At 36.9% G+C, this 18,822-nt stretch overlaps 1 protein-coding gene across 2 annotated transcripts; it reads right to left on the bottom strand.

Moving 5' to 3' along the window:
- Positions 1–2,468: 2,468 nt before the first annotated feature.
- RNF170 (ring finger protein 170) lies at positions 2,469–15,846 on the bottom strand (the record flags this gene model as incomplete). 2 transcript variants are annotated; one of them, XM_079548155.1, is made up of 6 exons in its annotated part: positions 2,469–2,738; positions 6,168–6,272; positions 8,469–8,542; positions 9,544–9,652; positions 10,762–10,837; positions 15,710–15,846. In XM_079548155.1, 6 exons carry the CDS (start codon positions 15,844–15,846, stop codon positions 2,469–2,471), a joined length of 771 nt encoding a protein of 256 aa, XP_079404281.1. The 2 variants fall into 2 exon arrangements, with proteins under 2 accessions (XP_079404281.1, XP_079404280.1); XM_079548154.1 differs by having other exon boundaries at positions 9,544–9,655.
- Between the last annotated feature and the right edge of the window lie 2,976 nt (positions 15,847–18,822).

An 18,822-nucleotide genomic window follows, 5' to 3' on the forward strand; every position in this document is an offset into this window, starting at 1 on the left:
AAGTCATAATACTGTTCCCTCGTGTCTTGAAGAACCAGAGGGAAAAAGAAAAAGTACACCCTGGTGAAAAGACAGGATGGTCCTAATCCTGTCAAGTGTTTACTCTGCTGAATTAAAGCTTACAATGTTATTCAACACTCAAAAGTAAGCAGAGAACTCCAAGTGAAATCATTCTGGCTAGCAGAAAAATGGTGAACAGAACACAGGTAAACCTTATGTATCTGTGTGGATGTGGCAAGTACATGCTTTCAGGTACAAAAGGTCTGTTCTTCAGGAACAGATTCCTTAGGTCATTTCTCCATGAACTTCTTCACAGTATCATGTAGAATTAGGGAGCTCACTGAAAACAAATCACCAAGCACTTTCACATGCACCTCTGTCCACTCTAGATCTAGAGAGTCACGACAAAAAGTATAACCACAATCAAAGGATAAACACGTGGGAGGTACCAGACTGACAGACTCTATGAATGGACTCCAGTTGTCCTACAGAAGCAGTTCACTTGACGCTCTAGGTAGACCCACAAGCCAAACTCCAGAGGTGTTAAATTAACTTGATTAAAAATACTTTCTGGAGTTTGCACTCAGCTGGATCTCTTGGGGAAAAAACAACAACAAAAATACTGCCTATAGCAAAACTACAAAATCTTGCCTTATCTAACGTTCTAAATTATTATCTTGCTTTACATAAGTTCATGAGTATCCCATACATCCCTCCTCTTTTCGTTTGAAACCATTTCCTCTTGTGCTATCACAGCAGACTCTGCTGAAGAATCTGTCCCTTCTTCCTTACAGACCCCTTCAGTTACTGAAAGGCCACTATATGGTCTACCTGGAAGAAGAAGAGAAGTCTTCTTCATGCTGAACAGCCCCAGCTCTCTCAGCCTAGGTACTAGAAGCTGTGGAAAGGTGCCTACGTGGGCAACACAGAGAAGCCGTGAGAAGGTCCCTCTCATTTTGAGTCTCATAGAATAATATGTAAACATGCAAAGAATCACCTGTCTCACCACAGTCTTTCAAGTACTCAGGAAGTTAAAGTAAAATGACAATTATCTTTCCTAACTAATTATCTGTCCTAAGTTTTCTAACTAAAATTTACACAGATACATAATATTTTTGAGCTTTCTAGTGACATTCCCTTTCATAAAATGAAAATATTTTCAAATGAATTCTGTAGCTCTGATAGCCTATACTGAAATTCAACAGAAAATAAAAAAGCAAAACCAACCGAAAAACAGAACACCCCGACCCCCCCAAAAAATTGAAGTTAAAAATCACAACCACCGAAACAACACCTCTCTACCAGCCCCCTAAAAAAAAAACAACCAAAAAAAACCCCACAAACTTTTAGGGATTGGATCATCAGTAGCCCAGTCATTTTGAAAACATTTTCAGGACTTTTTTTTTTTTGTGGTCCCTACTCAAAGATCTTTTTCAAGTTAATTCAAAATGCCCTCTACCCACATCAAAATCAGTCAATCAAACAAGAAAATCCCAAGGGAAAATTGAACGCCTCATATCTAAGTTGATTAATATTCGTGTTGAAAATGTACAATCTGGTAAAGTTCCGTAGTGTAAACATCCAGTTGTGACTTCTATAATCACTGCCTAAAATCTGAGGGTTCTTTCTATTGCCTAAATGCTTAATGCAGCCTCAGGCATGCAAATGTCCAATGAAGATACACTGCACTGACCCAAAGCTGCATTAGAAAAAAACACTTTCAAGATACATACCGACTAAATAAACAAGTTTCAGAAGAAAAGAAAAACATGCTGCCATCAAAAAGCAGAGCACTAGGCAGTCCGGCGTGTATAACATAGGTTTCTCCTTGTAGATCATAGGGCGAGTGCTTTGTTATAAAACATAAAAATAAAACTGTATGAATTGCATGCAACTGTACACAGTGCAGCTCAAGCAATACTGAGGTGTTCCCCTTGTTTCTGTGAAGCAAGTGGACAAACTGCAGGGTGATAATGGTACTGTGGTCATTGGATTTCTTCCACAGAGATACACAAAGCTACTTTTATCTAAAAGCCCACAACAGTGAGACATTAAACATACTGATAATTGTCCTGCAAAGAAGTTTTCAATTTCTTTATGCATGTCTAGAGTACCGAACATATTCGTTTTCCTTTAAGTCCTTTGCTAGAACCCCTTTTTTCACAAGCCACTTCAAATGAGGTGTTTTCTGCTTTGATCACATACAATTGTACCTCAGGTATAAGCAGATGAAGGCAGTTCATTACATTATAAAACTGACCTCATCATTATGAAGCATACATAATACAAAAGTTAAAGATTCCAGTTAAGCATCACCACACACTAACCTTTCATATTTGTATAAGATGATCAATTAGAAGCTATGGAATTATAACTACTGAAACTGTACACAGGCACCTTGCTATTCCATACTCATGGTTCTCTTTTTGAAACATTCCATCTCTGTGTCTAGCTGACCTTCAGCCATTTCATCTATTCAGACGCTGGGTCACCACTTCTCGGTACATGATGGAAATATATATCAGCAGAAGGAAAATGACGAAGAAATCATCCAAGAACCCCAGAATTCCAAAAAGAGCTTCAGGAAGAAAATCCAGAGGTGACGCCAAGTAGAGAAAGGCTCCAAACAAACAGAGGAATATTCTGATGCGAAACATCCAGAAGAGGCCTCCAACAGAAAACATCTCCCTGAATGCATGCCGCAGCAGAGTGGGCAGATCCATAATTCTTTCCATAATCTATGAAGAAACAAGCCAAGAGTTTCAGTGTGAAGTTTCTAATACTGCATTACAGCTTAGGTATCTGTTCACTTGCAAGAAAAATGACCAAACGCTCTAGACTTAACTTTGCTGTGTTATATGTCACTGTTAGAACACTTATGTTTTCAAGCAACAGCCTTAAGCTATATTGCTCAGAGTAAAACATGCATTTCATTTGTCACTAAGTACATTATCTATTAAGAAGGGAAAGCAGTGGATGAAAACAAACTACACAGAGACAACACATAGCAAACTGTTACTGAAGTTTTTATGAGAAGAAAACTATGGATTCCTAGGGGGGAAAAAAAGTAGTTAAGGTAAAAGAGATTGTATTTCTTCAGAAAGAAACATGACACATCTTTCCTCATGATACACAGTGATTCTCAAAAGCTAACAGAGGATCAAACTTTCACATAAACTAAAGAACCTTTAAATTAATCCATCCCTGGATTCTTCCATACTATAGTTCTATCATCTTAAGTGAGAGACTGCACAAGAGAAAATAGGTATTTTTCGCACTGAATCAATTTCTACTGTATACAGAGCTATGATATCAAATGGATATCAAATGATATCAAAACACTGAAAAAGCACTTAAGAAAGGGATGTTACATGTGGTTAAGGCAACACATCATGTATAATTAGAAAACAAAATATCTAACCCGGGCTAGGGTCTCAATGCAGACTTCTGGGATAATCCAGGACAGTTTATTGACTGGTAGACATACAGCTCCCAGAGAAGTCTGCTGGAGCCTGAAAATTAGTTTCTATCCATTCTGGATCAAATGCTTTAGAACAGAAACCAAAAATCATTTGTCTCTTTGGACTGTAATTTTTCCGTTAGCAATGTTTCATTATTCCAACAGCTGCACCAAAAGTAATGCCTCCTTTTTATTATATTGACCCATGACGTCAGAGGCAGACACTGACATTATGGCAGCAGAAGGTGAACCTTCCCACCAACGCTCCAACATACTGTTGCTGTGTGACAGAGGGCAGCAGAGGGGCACTCTGACATGCAGCGCACATGAAGCAAAGCTGTGTCGCTGAATTCCTTCATGCAGAAAAATGACACCCACTGACATTCGCCAACACTTGTGAAGGATTATGGAGACCAAACAGTGGATGCAAGCACACTGAGGCAGCAAGTGGTGCATTTCAGCAGTGGTGACAGCAGCAGTGGGTCACCTCAGCCGGTGCAGATTGTTCTGAGCACGGTACGCAGCCTCTTGTTCACTGCTGGCGGAAATGCACAGCTAATGGTGGTGACTGTGTTGAAAAATAGTGTTTCATAGCTGAGAACACGCTCTATCAAATAATGTTACTGTGCTCTTTGTATCTACTGCAGTTTCCATGGAAGTAAATAGGAACAATTACTTTCAGAGTAACTTACGTATATGCTGCCCAAGACAATTTATCTTTACTCAGTGCAGCCCAGACAAGCCAAAAGGTTGGAAAACCATTACATACGTACATCCAAATCCAATGAGCAGCTGAAGACAAGCAGTATATCAAAGTTATTGGCACCCACATACATGCGTTTCATTTCACAAGTCAAGACATGCACAGAGAAGACAAGTTGACTTTCTCAAGTCAAAGGTTGAGTTTCTCAAGTTCACAGAACTGCAACCATGTCTCTTAGCTATTTATTAAAAAAAAAATCCTGCTTTCTTCACTCAGAGGTCTAAATACACACTGTAATATAGCCTAGCGGGGAAAAAAATAAAAATCAAAACTGCATACAGCTTGAAATCTGAAGAAAGGCACAGTAGAACTTCAGATTCTTCTGATCAATTTAAAGAGATTAATCAAGGGAGCATGATTATAATAATGAGGGAGCTCATTTATTTCATTAAGCATTTTTACTGGTTATTAAATCCTTTCAGAGTAAGGACTTACATTTCAAGAAACAGGTTAACACAGGAAAAGGGAATCCAAGGCTTATTAGTAATTCTTGTTCACAACAGAAATAGAAATTTCCACAAAGATATTACAAGTAAGTATATTTCAAGCCGTCTTAATTTAACTTATCTAACTTAATCACTCCATCCCTGGAGGCATTCAAGGCCAGGTAGGACGGAGCCCTGGGCAGCCTGATCTGGTGCATGTCCCAAATCAGGGCGACTGGAACTGGATGGACTTTAAGGTCCCTCCCAGTCCAAACTATTTTATGGCTCTGTAACTCTATTAACCATATCAGCATGGATTTCCTAAGGCATGAATGTCCAGCCTTTTGACTTTCGTGTGCCACTCTGAATGAAGAGGAATTGTCTTGGGCCACATATAAAATATACTGCATGTATATAACAATGTTTTAATATACATTAATTATAATATTTTGAAATACATACTTTTTTTTTCTTTTGTACTTTCCTTTTATTTGTATTTTAGACTTTATCATAAAACATTTAACTTACTGTGTTACTTTCATGCAAAAAAAAAAAAAAAAAGGTGGCTGCTAAATGCATGATTCCATTAATCTACAAATAAATATATATATGAATATATATATATTTATATTCTATATATATATATTATATTTATATATATATAATATATATATATTCATATATATATATGAATAAATGCAGGTATAATGAGTGTCCTCTTTAAACCACCCTTCAACATGCTTGGATTAGCAAACGGACACAAGGTGATTATTACTTGTACATTGCCCCCACGTGGTCAGAACAGCAGAAACGCTAATTAAATACAAGTTGCAAAACTAATTTAAAAAAAATCACAAGATATTACAGACTTCTTGTGAGTTTTTTGAGATGTTAAAAATTACAGGATTTGTCAGTACTGCATGAGTATTCTGGATATCTTTTCCACAGTGAAAGTGTTAATATACCAATTTATTTTAAGAAATAACACAAGCCCAAGCTCAATAATTAAACAAGACAACTTATATGTCAGCTTAATAACAAAAAATGTGTGTCTTCATAGGCACATGTGTTGGTAGGTTGCAATAGTATCATCAGCAATTACTGCTTTTTTCTCCCTAGGCTGCACAACCACATGTAATGTAGAATACATGTGGGTTTTAATTTGGCTGAGTATGTAGGGTGTGCAGAGGAGGCAGAGTTAGCACTGCCCTGTGTCCAGCCCTGCACAGCATTCCATTGTCACTTCTGCAGTCCACACTCAAGCTACGCACAACAAACTTATGAAAAACACTGCCTACAATCACATAATAAATACCAAATTCTATGATCTTGTGAGGATGCATTACTAGCTGCCCAGCATCGTGAGTGACCTGCAGGTTGGATATGCCTGTCCTAAGAAAAACCTGCGTAGTCTGTATGTATCGGATATAGAAAATTCAGTGGGGAAAAAAAGTTATCCAAATGCTGTTAATCATCCCCTGAAATTACTGACCTCCACCCAAATTTACCCCAAACTTACAGATCTGGGTTGTCCTGAGAATCTCCGATTGTAATCATTAACATCTTGTAATACTTGAGTTGCACCCTGCTGATCTTCACCGAAGAGTGGTAAAAACAACGTCACCTAGGCACAGCAGGAAGATTTTGGTACATGTTCAACCATCTCTTAAATGCAGATATTGAGAATTACACTATATTACACTATATCTTCAGTTAATTACGCAGAACAAACTTTGTGCAAACTACTTACTACCAAACTAAAATGAAGACTACTAATATTTACACGGATACAACTTTTATATTTTAACAAGTTATTTGCCTATAACTCTTCAAAGAATATTGATGCATTTTTAAAAGACCCTTAAAAATGTGCATAAGAACCTTCCATCTAAGAGTACTTTACTGTAGCAGAAGTTGGATAGATGATTCAGAGAATAAAGTTAATTCTACAAATTAACCTAGTTTCATTTCTTTAACTCAAAAATCAAGTAGAGCAGCTGCTAAGGCCGTTCTTTGTCACCTTTAGAATCACTTTGCATTTCCACAAACAAGCAAAACTTTGTATTTCTCCCTGTGGACAACTGTACCAAAAACAAGGTGAATAATAAAAGACAGTAGTAAAAAGACAACAGCCTTCATATCTCTTGTAAGCACAGAGAATTCACTTATGTTCTTGGACAAACTATCATGCAAACAAAAATACGTGAATATGTGTTCATGTCTCTCGTATTTTTCTGTTTAGGAGCTTCTGAAGAAGTAAGTCTTGTATTTGAAAACATGTTCAGCTATAAAAACGTAACTTATCATAGCAAACAGAAAATCTTTATACTTAAAATGATTTTCATAAGTTCTCTCTACCAACCATTAGAAGTTTTGAAAACCAGTTTACGGCTCTAACAGCTAATAATTCCCAGCTCTGTGTTACATCAAAAGGGGGAAAAAAGTAATGTTCAGAAGGAAGGTCTTCTCCTTTCTCCCAAGCATGAAACCATTACTTGGTTGTTGAGCAACATTTATTCATTTCACTACATTTCGTGTCAAGATAAATAAGTTTTAAAAATAATGTTTCTTCAAGTGTTCTGATGTTATATTTAATGTGTTTCAAGAGACTGAACTCCTAGCAGCTTTTGAGAGTGTAATGCAAGGTATGGTCTTGTAGGAGATTTTAAATGCAGCAGTCACACTTGGAAAATAACAGCATAAGCAGAGCTACATTCCAGTTCCAGCCCTGCTATAATCCTTCTGTGTGACTCATGTTGTTCATGTATATACACCTCCGTTCCTCATTTTAGTGATGCTTCACTTTTATCTTGCAAGAGGGATAAGAATGAATGCATAATCATGAAAGCAATCCCATCCAGTGTATTTATTACTCAGAGGATGACAGAGGAATATCTATCTACAGGGAGACATTAAAGAAAAGAAACTCTTCAAAATATCTTAATTTCAGCTTTTCCATCTTCTGTACCTTCTCCGTCTCTCCTCACAGGCTACACTCAAAACTCATTAATTCTCTAGGAATATCTACTTCTCTTTCTTTTATCTGCTTTCTTGTGGTCCTGCTAAGACACCAAAACAAAACAGGATATAATGCATGGGCAGTGCCACAAAGCATGCTAGTAACTTCTAATGGATTATGTAACTCTGTAGTGTTTCCATTGTTAAAACACAAAGGTACTTTTGTTAAAACAGAATGATACTCAAATATTGAGTGTCAGTGAATTGCAAGGACATATTTCAAACTAACAACATAAGCAAACTGTGCAGGGAGTAAGTTAATGTGCTTCCTCTGCAAAGTTAAAATTAATGAAAACTAAAAGTAGGACCAAAGTAAGAAATTGACAGTTTTGTGTGTGTTTTGTTTGGCAGAGATAACAGGAAGGAAGAGGACACTTACTAGAAACCAGTAGTATTTTAACTACTGGAAATCTTCCAGACCAGCTAGGTCTCTCAGATACAAGTTCTGATTTAACAAGTTGTTTAACATCCCAAACACAAAGCAGAGAAGAATCATAGCTAAGATCTTATATTGTTCTGTTTTTCTATACTCCTTTACAGAAAAATGTCTGGATAAGCAGTGCTGTTCACTTAAATCTGAGTTTTTCTTAGTTTTTCTTAGTATTTTTTCTCACACTTCTTATTGGCAAAGCAAAACATTTAAAAAACAATGCCCACCATCGACATTCACATATCCATGTACTTTCAGCTTCAGATTCCTTCTTCTGTCAGTCTTAATAAGGCAGCTCAAATATAAGTACTGCACTAGGTAAGTTGCACTAGGTTGCTAAACCGTAAGGCCCAGCATTACTTAAAACATTACCGTTTGTCTGCAGATTGGACAACGGATGGCACCAAGCCATGATCCATATCTCCAGTATGCAATGATGCAGGAACCTGACACACATAAATTACAGATATTGACACTTATGAGTTAAAACATAATTGCATGAAATGATACGTTAAGCATCAGCAAAACAACAGAGATGTGTGATTTTCAATAGACTGTTCAGTGAAGATACCAAGAACAGATGCATTCAAATTCACCACTGTTAATCAGAAAAATCCTGAACAGGTTCTGAATCATCATAAATTTTAAGATATTGTTTTCTGAAAAAAACAGAAAATGCCTTAACTATTAATTCAGAAAACAAATAATTAAAACTGTTAAGAATTGAAAAGTTAGAAATGATAAAAATATCAAGACACGAGAAATTCATCCTGAAAACCTGGCTTTAATATCAGAGCTTTAATGGGTGAAAAAAATATATGAAAATCTGTTTTCTTTTACTCTTTTCCTTATCTGTGATTTTTTTTCCTACAACCAAGCATTATATACACTGTAAAACTAGACAACTGCAGTGAAATAATTCTATTGGGAGAACTGAGGGAGAGGAAGCAAAATAGAGCTTTTATATGTGCATTTCTCAATTCAAACAACTGGGCATCAAAGACAGGCGAATATTTTAGGCATTTTAAGATAATGGTAATTCTACAGGACTTCTACAAAACAAACAAACAAAATACTCTGTGATGATAAGACCAATAAGATTTTTTTTAATTTTTTCTAAGCTAGTTTTTAAAATGGTACCTTTCCAAGTGTATTTCAATCCCTGCTGTTTTTCAGTAGCAGGAAATAAACGATACTATTTGTCCACAATGCTTTTAAATGTATTCTTAATTTCGATAGCATAGAAAAAAATCTAGCACATTCTGGAAGTAACTAGTTCTTAAAATGCATTTTATGAACAAATTACATAAAAATTATTTTTAACACAGATGTGAAGATAAGCAGTTAAAATCCAGCACAGCTTTCCATTGGGGTGACAGTACGACTGCCAGAAGTTTCTGCTTCTGTTCTAGTTTTATCTGTGGGAGTCGGAGGTTTTCCAACTTACCACAGAAGAGATGCCCACAGTTTGTTTCTATGGGAAACGTTGCTTGTTGCAAACAGACTGGACAAGACATGTCTGTATAGAAGCGATGTCTGTCACCATTAGAAGCATCCTGCTGGGACAGAAGAGAAATAGGAAATGCCAGAGATACTATTTATTACATAATAATTCCACTGAATTTAAATTTAAAAAAAAAAAAACAACAAAACAAACAAACAAAAAACCCTGTAAGTTGAATATTCAAACATGCAAAACTAAATAAAACACAACTAAATTTAAATTTAAAAAAATCAAATACGTTTAAATGCAAAAACTGTTTCACTAAGCATGTTCTTCTGGTGACAAGCACATTACTTTACCCTTCACCTGTTACATATGTAAGAGCTTCAATCCAGTTAAAGATCAGAAAGGTAGAAGCCTTCAGGTCCTCCACACTAAGTAGAATACATAAGGCAAGGCATGCTGAAGCATTGATATCAACTCAGGTCCACCTATTTTTCTAATTAGCTTTGTCCCAAATCAGGCACTTGAACTGCACTGCTTACCAACTGCACAATTTAGGGTTCTCAAACACTGACACCAGCTTGTGTACATCACTGCTATGACCTGTTTTTTCCTTCCCAATTTGTTGTGTGCTTCCTCTACTTAAATATGTACTCTTGTAAAAAAAATCTGTCATTATTTCATGAATGATTGAAGACTCTCCTGAACATTCTCCGATAAGTATGGCTTCTCTCATTCTAGGTTTGGGCCTCAGCAACTGCTAATAATGTGGCTACACGTTAGCCTCTCATCTGCATGCCAGAATTGTGTGCAAACCCTGTTGCCTTGCTCTGACTGCTCTGGCTGATGTACCATTGTTCTGCTACACAACTTGTCCTTTTAATCATCTGAACATTGTCCTAAGGCAGCAAGTTGTTCTCCAGATTTCCTTTTCTTCACCACCAAATTCCCAGGGGCACTGCAGGAACCACAAAACATAACCTAACATACTCCACCTTGTGGCAAAAGCTGTCTTGAAATTAGAACCAGTTACTTCTTGTAATGACTTGACGTACCCATAAAAAAAACCCTACATCACCTCATTGTTTGATCAATTTTAAGGTTGCCTCTGTACAGTAAATAAGGTTCAAAGATTCCCAAGACTAGCTTTTTCCAGAACCTTGGAGAGAAGCCTACCCCAAACCAGACTGAGAATGATTCCAACGCTCAGCAAAGCACCTGTTCAGTTTGAAGCTGCTGACGAAGAGCTCGTACTAGCTCTTGATTTTCTGGATGTATGTTCTGGTGTTCATTTCTGTGAAAGGAAATATAAGCAGTAAGAAATACAAGCACTGTGAACCAACACTGAAAAATAACTGACTGAAAAAAATGACTTGAACAAAAGAGAAAAAACAATTATTTCCTGCAAGAAAGCATTTTAAAGGAAGTACACAAATAATTAAAGAAAAAGGACAATTACTGTAGATTCTAAAGTAACTCTGGCCAGCAAGCTGTACAGCAGCAAAATTTTTCTAAGTTTCCATAATCAATTAATAACCCACATTAAAACTCAATTTTGATCTGAAAAATTATTCCATCAGCCTGCCAAAAAATAAAATAAAATAAAATAAAATAAAATAAAATAAAATCAAGCTGCTTGAAAGATTTAATATTCATCACGCAGAAAAATTGTCTTGATTTCTCATTTTTGTACTGCTGGATTACTTGTAAATTCCTTCCCCCCACTTACTACATAATTTATCATGGACTGAAAAACCTGAACTACTTCAGGTTTATCTGCTACACAAAAGATGAATCTACATTTACATAAGAAGGGTAGGCAAATTTGCTTTAGAATGTTGACTTTACGTAACTATCAGCAGATTGGCTATAAAAAGAAATCTCTGCAGACTCTACTGGCAAGAAGACTACAGGTTAGAAACATCAAAATAAAGAGGAATGTGAGGGAAGACACTCACTGAAGAAAGGAGGCTGGATATATTAAAATTCAAAAGCACAACAGGAATGGGATTGGAATTAGACATGGTACTGACAACATTAAGAGGTGTTGAGTTACAAAAAATATGAGTCATCAACATTGTTTTATTTATCCACATGGATTTAACTGCTCAGCACTGTAGAGGTCTCAGATGGGTTGTGTCTTCCATTTTGAGCAAAATGCATAAAAAGATGTAGGAAAGTTAGAGAAAGGCCAGAAGAGAATGATAAGATCGATAATGTTGATGTTTGTAAAATGTTAGAGAAAAGCAGAAGAAATGGGACCTTGTATGGGAGACTGTTTATGGAGAGGAGGCAAGATAAATCTTTCAATCTAACAGAAATGAGTAATTGTTTTCCACCGTTACCTAAAGGTTGGTGGTAAACCATTTCAAACTACAAAGTGGACCAAGTCAACCAAGATTACCTCAGGGTACTGTGAGCTATGTCTTGCTAAAAGTTAAATTGAAGAATGTGTTATACTGATTCCAGGAGTGACCTAGGCAGCCTGATCCTGTATCAGAGCTGAAGGTTATACTGGTTGAATTTTCACAACTTTTTCTGAATCTGTTTATGCAAATTCCTCGGTGACTCTAGGCCCATCTGCAATATTTCCTTCGTTTGATGAAAGAAATTACAGCACTGCATTACTGCTATAACATTTTCTCCTTTATTCTTTCTTCAAAGAGGAACAGAAATAAAACTGTATTTTCAGGCTAACAATAACTGTGATTATTTGCAAAAATTGCATTTATTTAGCAGTAATGTGAGTGAAAAATGAAAACTATATGAGATGCTTGCACTTCAAAAGTCTGACCTTGTGGAAGTTGTCTGTAATTCAAGTTACATGTTTATCAGTATTTTCCTGTTTGGACTCTACAAATTGGCATGTATTGCACCTTTGTTTTGTCAAAAGTTTGATACACATTGAAATTCAAAGCAAACCACATGTAACTGGATAGTGTGAATTACAAGCCAGTTCACCTCGATTCCCTCATAAACAACTAATTGCAAATTTGTTACCAGTGTTATCTAAAACAGACGAACTGTAATTAACAGGGCATATCTTGCATTTAATCTTGGCACAAATAACTTACATACATGACTTCAGTCTGGTATTACATACTATCTTCAATGTGTGTGACCATAGAGGCACAGAGGTAGAGCATCTGTTGCTTATGCATCAGATGCATCAGTGGCAGAACACTGCACAATGTCAGAAGGGGACAGGCAGTGTTCATGACACATCGGAATCATAGCTTCTGTTGTGCTGTTAGTGTGAGAAAATAAATTCATAGAATCATAGAATCACCAAGGTTGGAAAAGACCTAAAAGATCATCCAGTCCAACTGTTCACCTATTCCCAATAGCTCCCACTAAACCATGTCCCTCAACACAACATCCAGCCTTTCCTTGAACACCCCCAGGCTCGGTGACTCCACCTCCCTGGGCAGCCCATTCCAGTGCCTGGCCACCCTTTCTGAAAAGCAATACTGGATTATTGGAATACTGAAAATTGGAATAAGACACAGTGTAGTGCTATGTAACTACAGACATTTGCCTAGCTAAATACAAGTCAGAAAGAAATAAGGTTAGAAGTAAACAACTCTTCTTGCTTCTGAGTTTTAGACCCCATAACTTGAGGAAAGAAATCTCATAATGTGGCAAGATTTCACCATGTCTTACAAAGGGCCCCACAAAACTATCACTACCAGGAGGAAGGCTGCCCATTCGTTCAGTGCGAGCTGTCACGCAGGGAAGTGAGGGACAGGATATGTTCAGACTGGCACCATTATTGTTTGTTTGTCATTACTGCTGTTTTTTCCTCCAAGGATAAAGACTTCATTTCTGCTGAAAGTACTAACCGCATTTTATATCAAACCTTTAGTACTCGTTTGCAATGTGATGATCTCCACATACTTAAAAGATGACAGTAAAAATCTGGCTGCATTTCATCTAAATGAACAACTTTAAAATATACAGGGTCAACAAAAGTTCATTACAGAAACAGATCCAAACATCTGCAAATTGGTATATATGTCAGTAATTAAGTTTCAAAATCAAAAGCAAAGAGACTTTCAGCTCCTGCCCCAATGTCATCCTTCCTTGAATTTTCCACTGTAAAGAAGGAGAGTAGCAATACCCCCTAAAATTTCTTTTCATATTCAACTTTTGCCTCCCCCTAAATTTACTGGAACAAGCCCTTTTTGCAAGGGCATGTAGTGACAGGACAAAGGTGTAACTGCTTTAAAGTGAAAGTGGGAAGATTTTAGATGAATGTTGGGTGGAATTTCTTCACTCAGAGGGTGGTGAGGCCCTGGCATAGCTGTCCAGAGAAGCTGTGGTGCCCCATCCCTGGAAGTGTTCAAGGCCAGGAAGAGCTGGTAGGGGGCAGCCCTGCCCATGGCAGGGGCTGGAACTGGGTCATCTTTAAGGTCCCTTCAAATCCAAAATATTCTGTGGTTTTACGACTCCATGCTGCCTGCTTTCCCTTCTCTAGTATTTTTTTATTTACTTCCTGCAACTGCATTCACTCTCCTAAGCTTCCTTCAGATCTCCAGATGCTTCCTTCACATATTCGTGCTCAGGACCTATTTCTACCCAACTTAACATTGGTAGCAAAGACAATGGGGGCAACAAACACGGAATAGGAAACAGAAAGATAATCAGGGACAAATAAGAAAATCCTTCTGTCTCCTGTGTCACCTCCACTGCCAAATATTACTGTACTTCATGTACTGTTGGGATTTTATAACACACAGATTTTGATGGAGACAACATAAAGAATCTCAGAGAAAAACACTGCTTAATACAGACAACATTCAGAGGCTACAGAAGGCAAAGCGTATATCTAAGATGATGCTGACAAGACCTACAGCAGCCAGTTTTATCATGCAGAAACAAAATGATTTGTAGACTTTTAAAATATGGGAACTTTTTGCTTGAATTTGTTCACCATTCTAGAAAATAAACCAGCAGGGCATGTACCAGGATCCACAGACAATCTGATTCAGGTAGAAAGTACCAAATCCTCCCCCTCCTTCCTGCACAGCCCTCCATCATCAGTGCATCATCTTCCTGAATACTTCCATTGCCCTTGCCCAATGCTGACCAACCTTATTTTGCTCACTTTTTTTTTTTTTTTTCTGTCTTAACTTACCTTCCATTATAAATAGTAAACATTTTGTTTTTAAACCTTAATGGAAAACTTCGAATTCAAGTCACATGTGCTAAGAATAACATAAGAGATAACAAAAGCACAAGAGAGGGAGGACTCCTGAGGGAAGAGAAGCACTGTTATGTCATTTAAATATCTGAAACAGCCTCAGCAGGAAAAGCACATAGATGTGTGTTAATTTCTCTAAAGTTCCTGCTTGTGAACCGCAGCACTGCCCTGCATTTTACCTAAGCTTTTCAGCTCCTGGTGTCTTTCATGGCACGCTCTCAAACACACCCTACCTTACCAGTACTTCTCATACGGACAGGTCCTCCTCACTAAGTTTCCTAATGCCAATTCATCACTAACATTCGGTTCTCTAAAACGTTAAAATTGCCTTTGTATTCATAACTCTACAGACATGCATTAAAAAACAGACTAAAATCAGTAAAAAGCCAGTCTGAAGCTCAGATTTATCTTCCCAAAAACACACAGGCTAAAATGTTTGTTAGGTTGTTAGGAAAAACTCTGAAACTACAAGTAAGGCTTGATTACTTGACCTTTAAAGTTCTTTCATTCTGGACTTAGCCTTTTCTTTCACAGAAAGTCTATTAAAATCCATTGTTTTCCAAATATTCTCATAAATAAATAAATCAGCCTACTTATTTATGAGAATTCAACTAGAATGCGCATTGAAGGATAATATTCAGCCTTAATTGTGGAGTCATTATTAATAAATCTCTACTTAGTAATGAAATACAACACACCAACCAGTTTGTGAATTTATTTTCAGTAATAAAGAATGATGAACGTATAGAAATATTAGACTTGAGTTTTGAGAAATTCATCATTTAACTCTAACTTTGAATTAAATTATGAACTCGACCGAGCAACTGGTTAAGCAGAGTAAATGATCAAATAATCATTTCCTTTATGTCACAAAATAAGTGTTGTATATTTTTCAATTTGTTGAGAAAGTTAGAATTTGACAAACCCAAGCATGTTGACCAATTCCTATCAACATATTCTCACCTGAAAAGCGTATATATCAGAGCAGCAATGAAAGTGAAACTGAGCACAACTGCCACCAGTACCTGGTCACTTATTCCTTCTATAACTGAATCATTATCTAGCTTCAAACTCTGAACTTCTGCCTGGTGACTGTCCATCACAGCTCTAAAATGCAAAAAGAAATATATATGTATACTGAATATCTAGAGATACACATACGCATATACACGTATATTATTAAACAGTTACAAGTAATATATATGCATGTATCTGTTTACACACAAATTCTTGAAGAAAAAAAACAACTGCTGGGAAAAAACAGTAAAAAAAAAAAAGATAAAACATGCATTTTGCCTAATAGAGCTTGCTGCAAAGGAGTACAAAACATTTGTTTTGTACATCAGTAAGCAAGTCTTAATGACTGCGTTGCAATCTAAAGACTTTTTTTGAAACATCAATCAAATACCTTACCTGTAAACCTTTACAAAATACATCAAGGACAGGACATCCTACCGCATTTGACATATTCTAACCACAATCTTGTTTATAAAAAGTATGGTTCTACATTATCAAGAATTTTTGCTATTGCATAACACATGACTGCTGCTAAGGTAAGACAATGTACTGCAGTATTAAATGTCCAGCTGTATACACATAAAACATCTGATGAATTCTGTATTTTATCTATCTCTTCTATGCCTTACCTTTCAGAGAGAAACGTGAGGAAAGCTTGAAAACAAAAGGGTATTTTCAGTCTTCCCTGGTCAGACTTGTTTGTTTTAAATTTATTTTGCATATGCAAAACAGAATGACTTGCCAGCACTAACATTCATTACCTACAGCTCAAGAAACAAGCAACATAAAACAGTCTGCAACATACTTCTAAATCACTCCTGCTGCAACCAGGAAGTGAAATGAACTGCAGCTGTGAATACTATGAAATCAGAAGAATGAAGCTAAGTCTGGTAAAAGTAACAAAAAAATGTTGTATGTAAGCTGTGTCCTTACATAGTTGGAGAATTCCCATACAGAACTGACGTAAAATCTCAGCATCAGTTTACGAGGTCAGGGAAGACTGGCATCATTTACTTCACTTTCTATTCCTGTGTGGGTGCCTTAAGCCTGCAAACTTTCATTAGAGTATCACACTAGTTCACAGCTCATATGTCACTGTCAAATTTGAACCTTGCTGTCTAACAAATACTGCTACAAAAGACATTACCTAGCTCTGAATTACGTGCAAAAATGAAAGAGAATTTTTCAAGTTATGGGGATTTTAGTGCACAATTGTAATATGCAATCCTGACAAAATTTCAACATGCCAGTTTACACTAACATAAGATGTCATCTTCTCTGTAAGATGACTGGTTTTGCTCCACAGATCCATTCTTGTACGAATCGTGGAGCTTAGTTGTGGGAACTACCTCTGCAGCAGTAAGGCAAGGAAAACCAGTATATTCTAACATTACTATAAAAGGGGTAAGTGATATAATTAAGTACCATAAGAGCAGAGAAAACACTGAGAACGAAGGGTACATTCCTTTCATTGTTCTTTCATTTTTGGACTTCCACTGTGGAAAACAAAATGAAATAATGAAGCATATATAAGGTGAAACGATAAGCTACATTTGCTTAACGTGTGCCTCAGCCTGAGCTGTGACACATGCAGCTTCTCACACACAACTGTCACAGTCTAGCTACTGAAATGCCAATTCACATTTGGAAAGAGTAGGTTTTTCTAAACACAGAATACCACAGACTCATGAAGAGCCATGTCTGAAGTAGGTCAATATTGACACAGATTTCATATATACTAATGAACAAAAGACCAGATATCTGTGGAAAGGTCTTACACAGAAACAACAAACTACACAAAGAGCTACAGCATGGTGCTGTATACCTTGTTACACAATGATATACCTTTTGTTAAAGCTACAATGCTAAGCTGCTGTGGAAATCTTCCCAGCCTGAATTCCTGGCATGCGGCGATGCCTCCCCAGCTCGACATTCCCAAACTGTGCACTTTTTTCTCATCATCAGTCTTGAAGTTTCTCTCTCTTACAATTCCTCATTCTGGGACATTCATTTTTCACAGTTGCATCTGAGGGAGAATGCTGCTATTTTCAGCTCCTACACTGTCTCTCCTTAAGCACCACCATCTCTGCACTAACCTTAACTACATCACGTTGTCATTCCTGGGTTGTTTGCTCCATGCACCTGCAGAAATAACTAGCGAGGAACTGGTCCACAGTCATAAAACAGCTCTGTCAGAACAGACCAGTGTGCTAACAATAGCTGCATCCTATTGATTTCTAAGCAATTTTTCAGAAATGCACACCGTGGCAGTGAGACACATAGATGCCTTCACAGCCTGGCTTTAATTGCCTGGGTGAGTATGCAAAAAACAAAACAAAACAAAGACCCAACAATGGTCCCAAAGAGAACACTACTGAAATAAACTATTTGAAAATTGTCTGACTGAAGGAGAAAGGAATTTTCTGATCTCAAGTCCGCTTGTAACATTTTCCAACAGAATATACAGAACTGCAAGCTTGCAGTTTATATTTCCTCAAGTGCAACCACAATAGCACACAAACAAATTCATGGTGCTCTGAATGCTAATAGCCCTCCAACTGCTGCTATGGAATCTGGCTTTCCAGTGCAAGAGCCTAGCAGGAGCCAGCACAATAAAAAGCTGAACAACAACCTTAGCTCATAAGACTTAACATTAAGTGATGTAATGAAATTGTCCTCAGTGACAACCAGCACTGACATGGACTAAGTGTATCTCAGAGAAGACTTGTAGAACCCGACACTAGCAAGGATACCTAATCTCTCATGAAATATTATGCAGTAATAATTGGATGTCATACAACAGAAACTTGATGCTACTTCTATAAAATATTTCGTTCAACCTGTTTAACTTGATCCATCCTATTTGGATGATTATCCAAAAATAACTATTTTCTCAGCTTTTTCAGATTGGCCTTGGAGACCACAGACATTAAATAATTTTAAAGTTGTTTATTTGTCTCTATCTAGATTTCTACTAATTTTTTTGTTTAATTATTACAAAGATGATGTCAAAGTTTTGATGTTTTCATACAAAAAATTAATTCTAGTCCATTCTAGCT

Source organism: Tetrao urogallus, assembly GCF_951394365.1.
Source record: "Tetrao urogallus genome assembly, chromosome: Z".
Taxonomy (NCBI): domain Eukaryota; kingdom Metazoa; phylum Chordata; class Aves; order Galliformes; family Phasianidae; genus Tetrao; species Tetrao urogallus.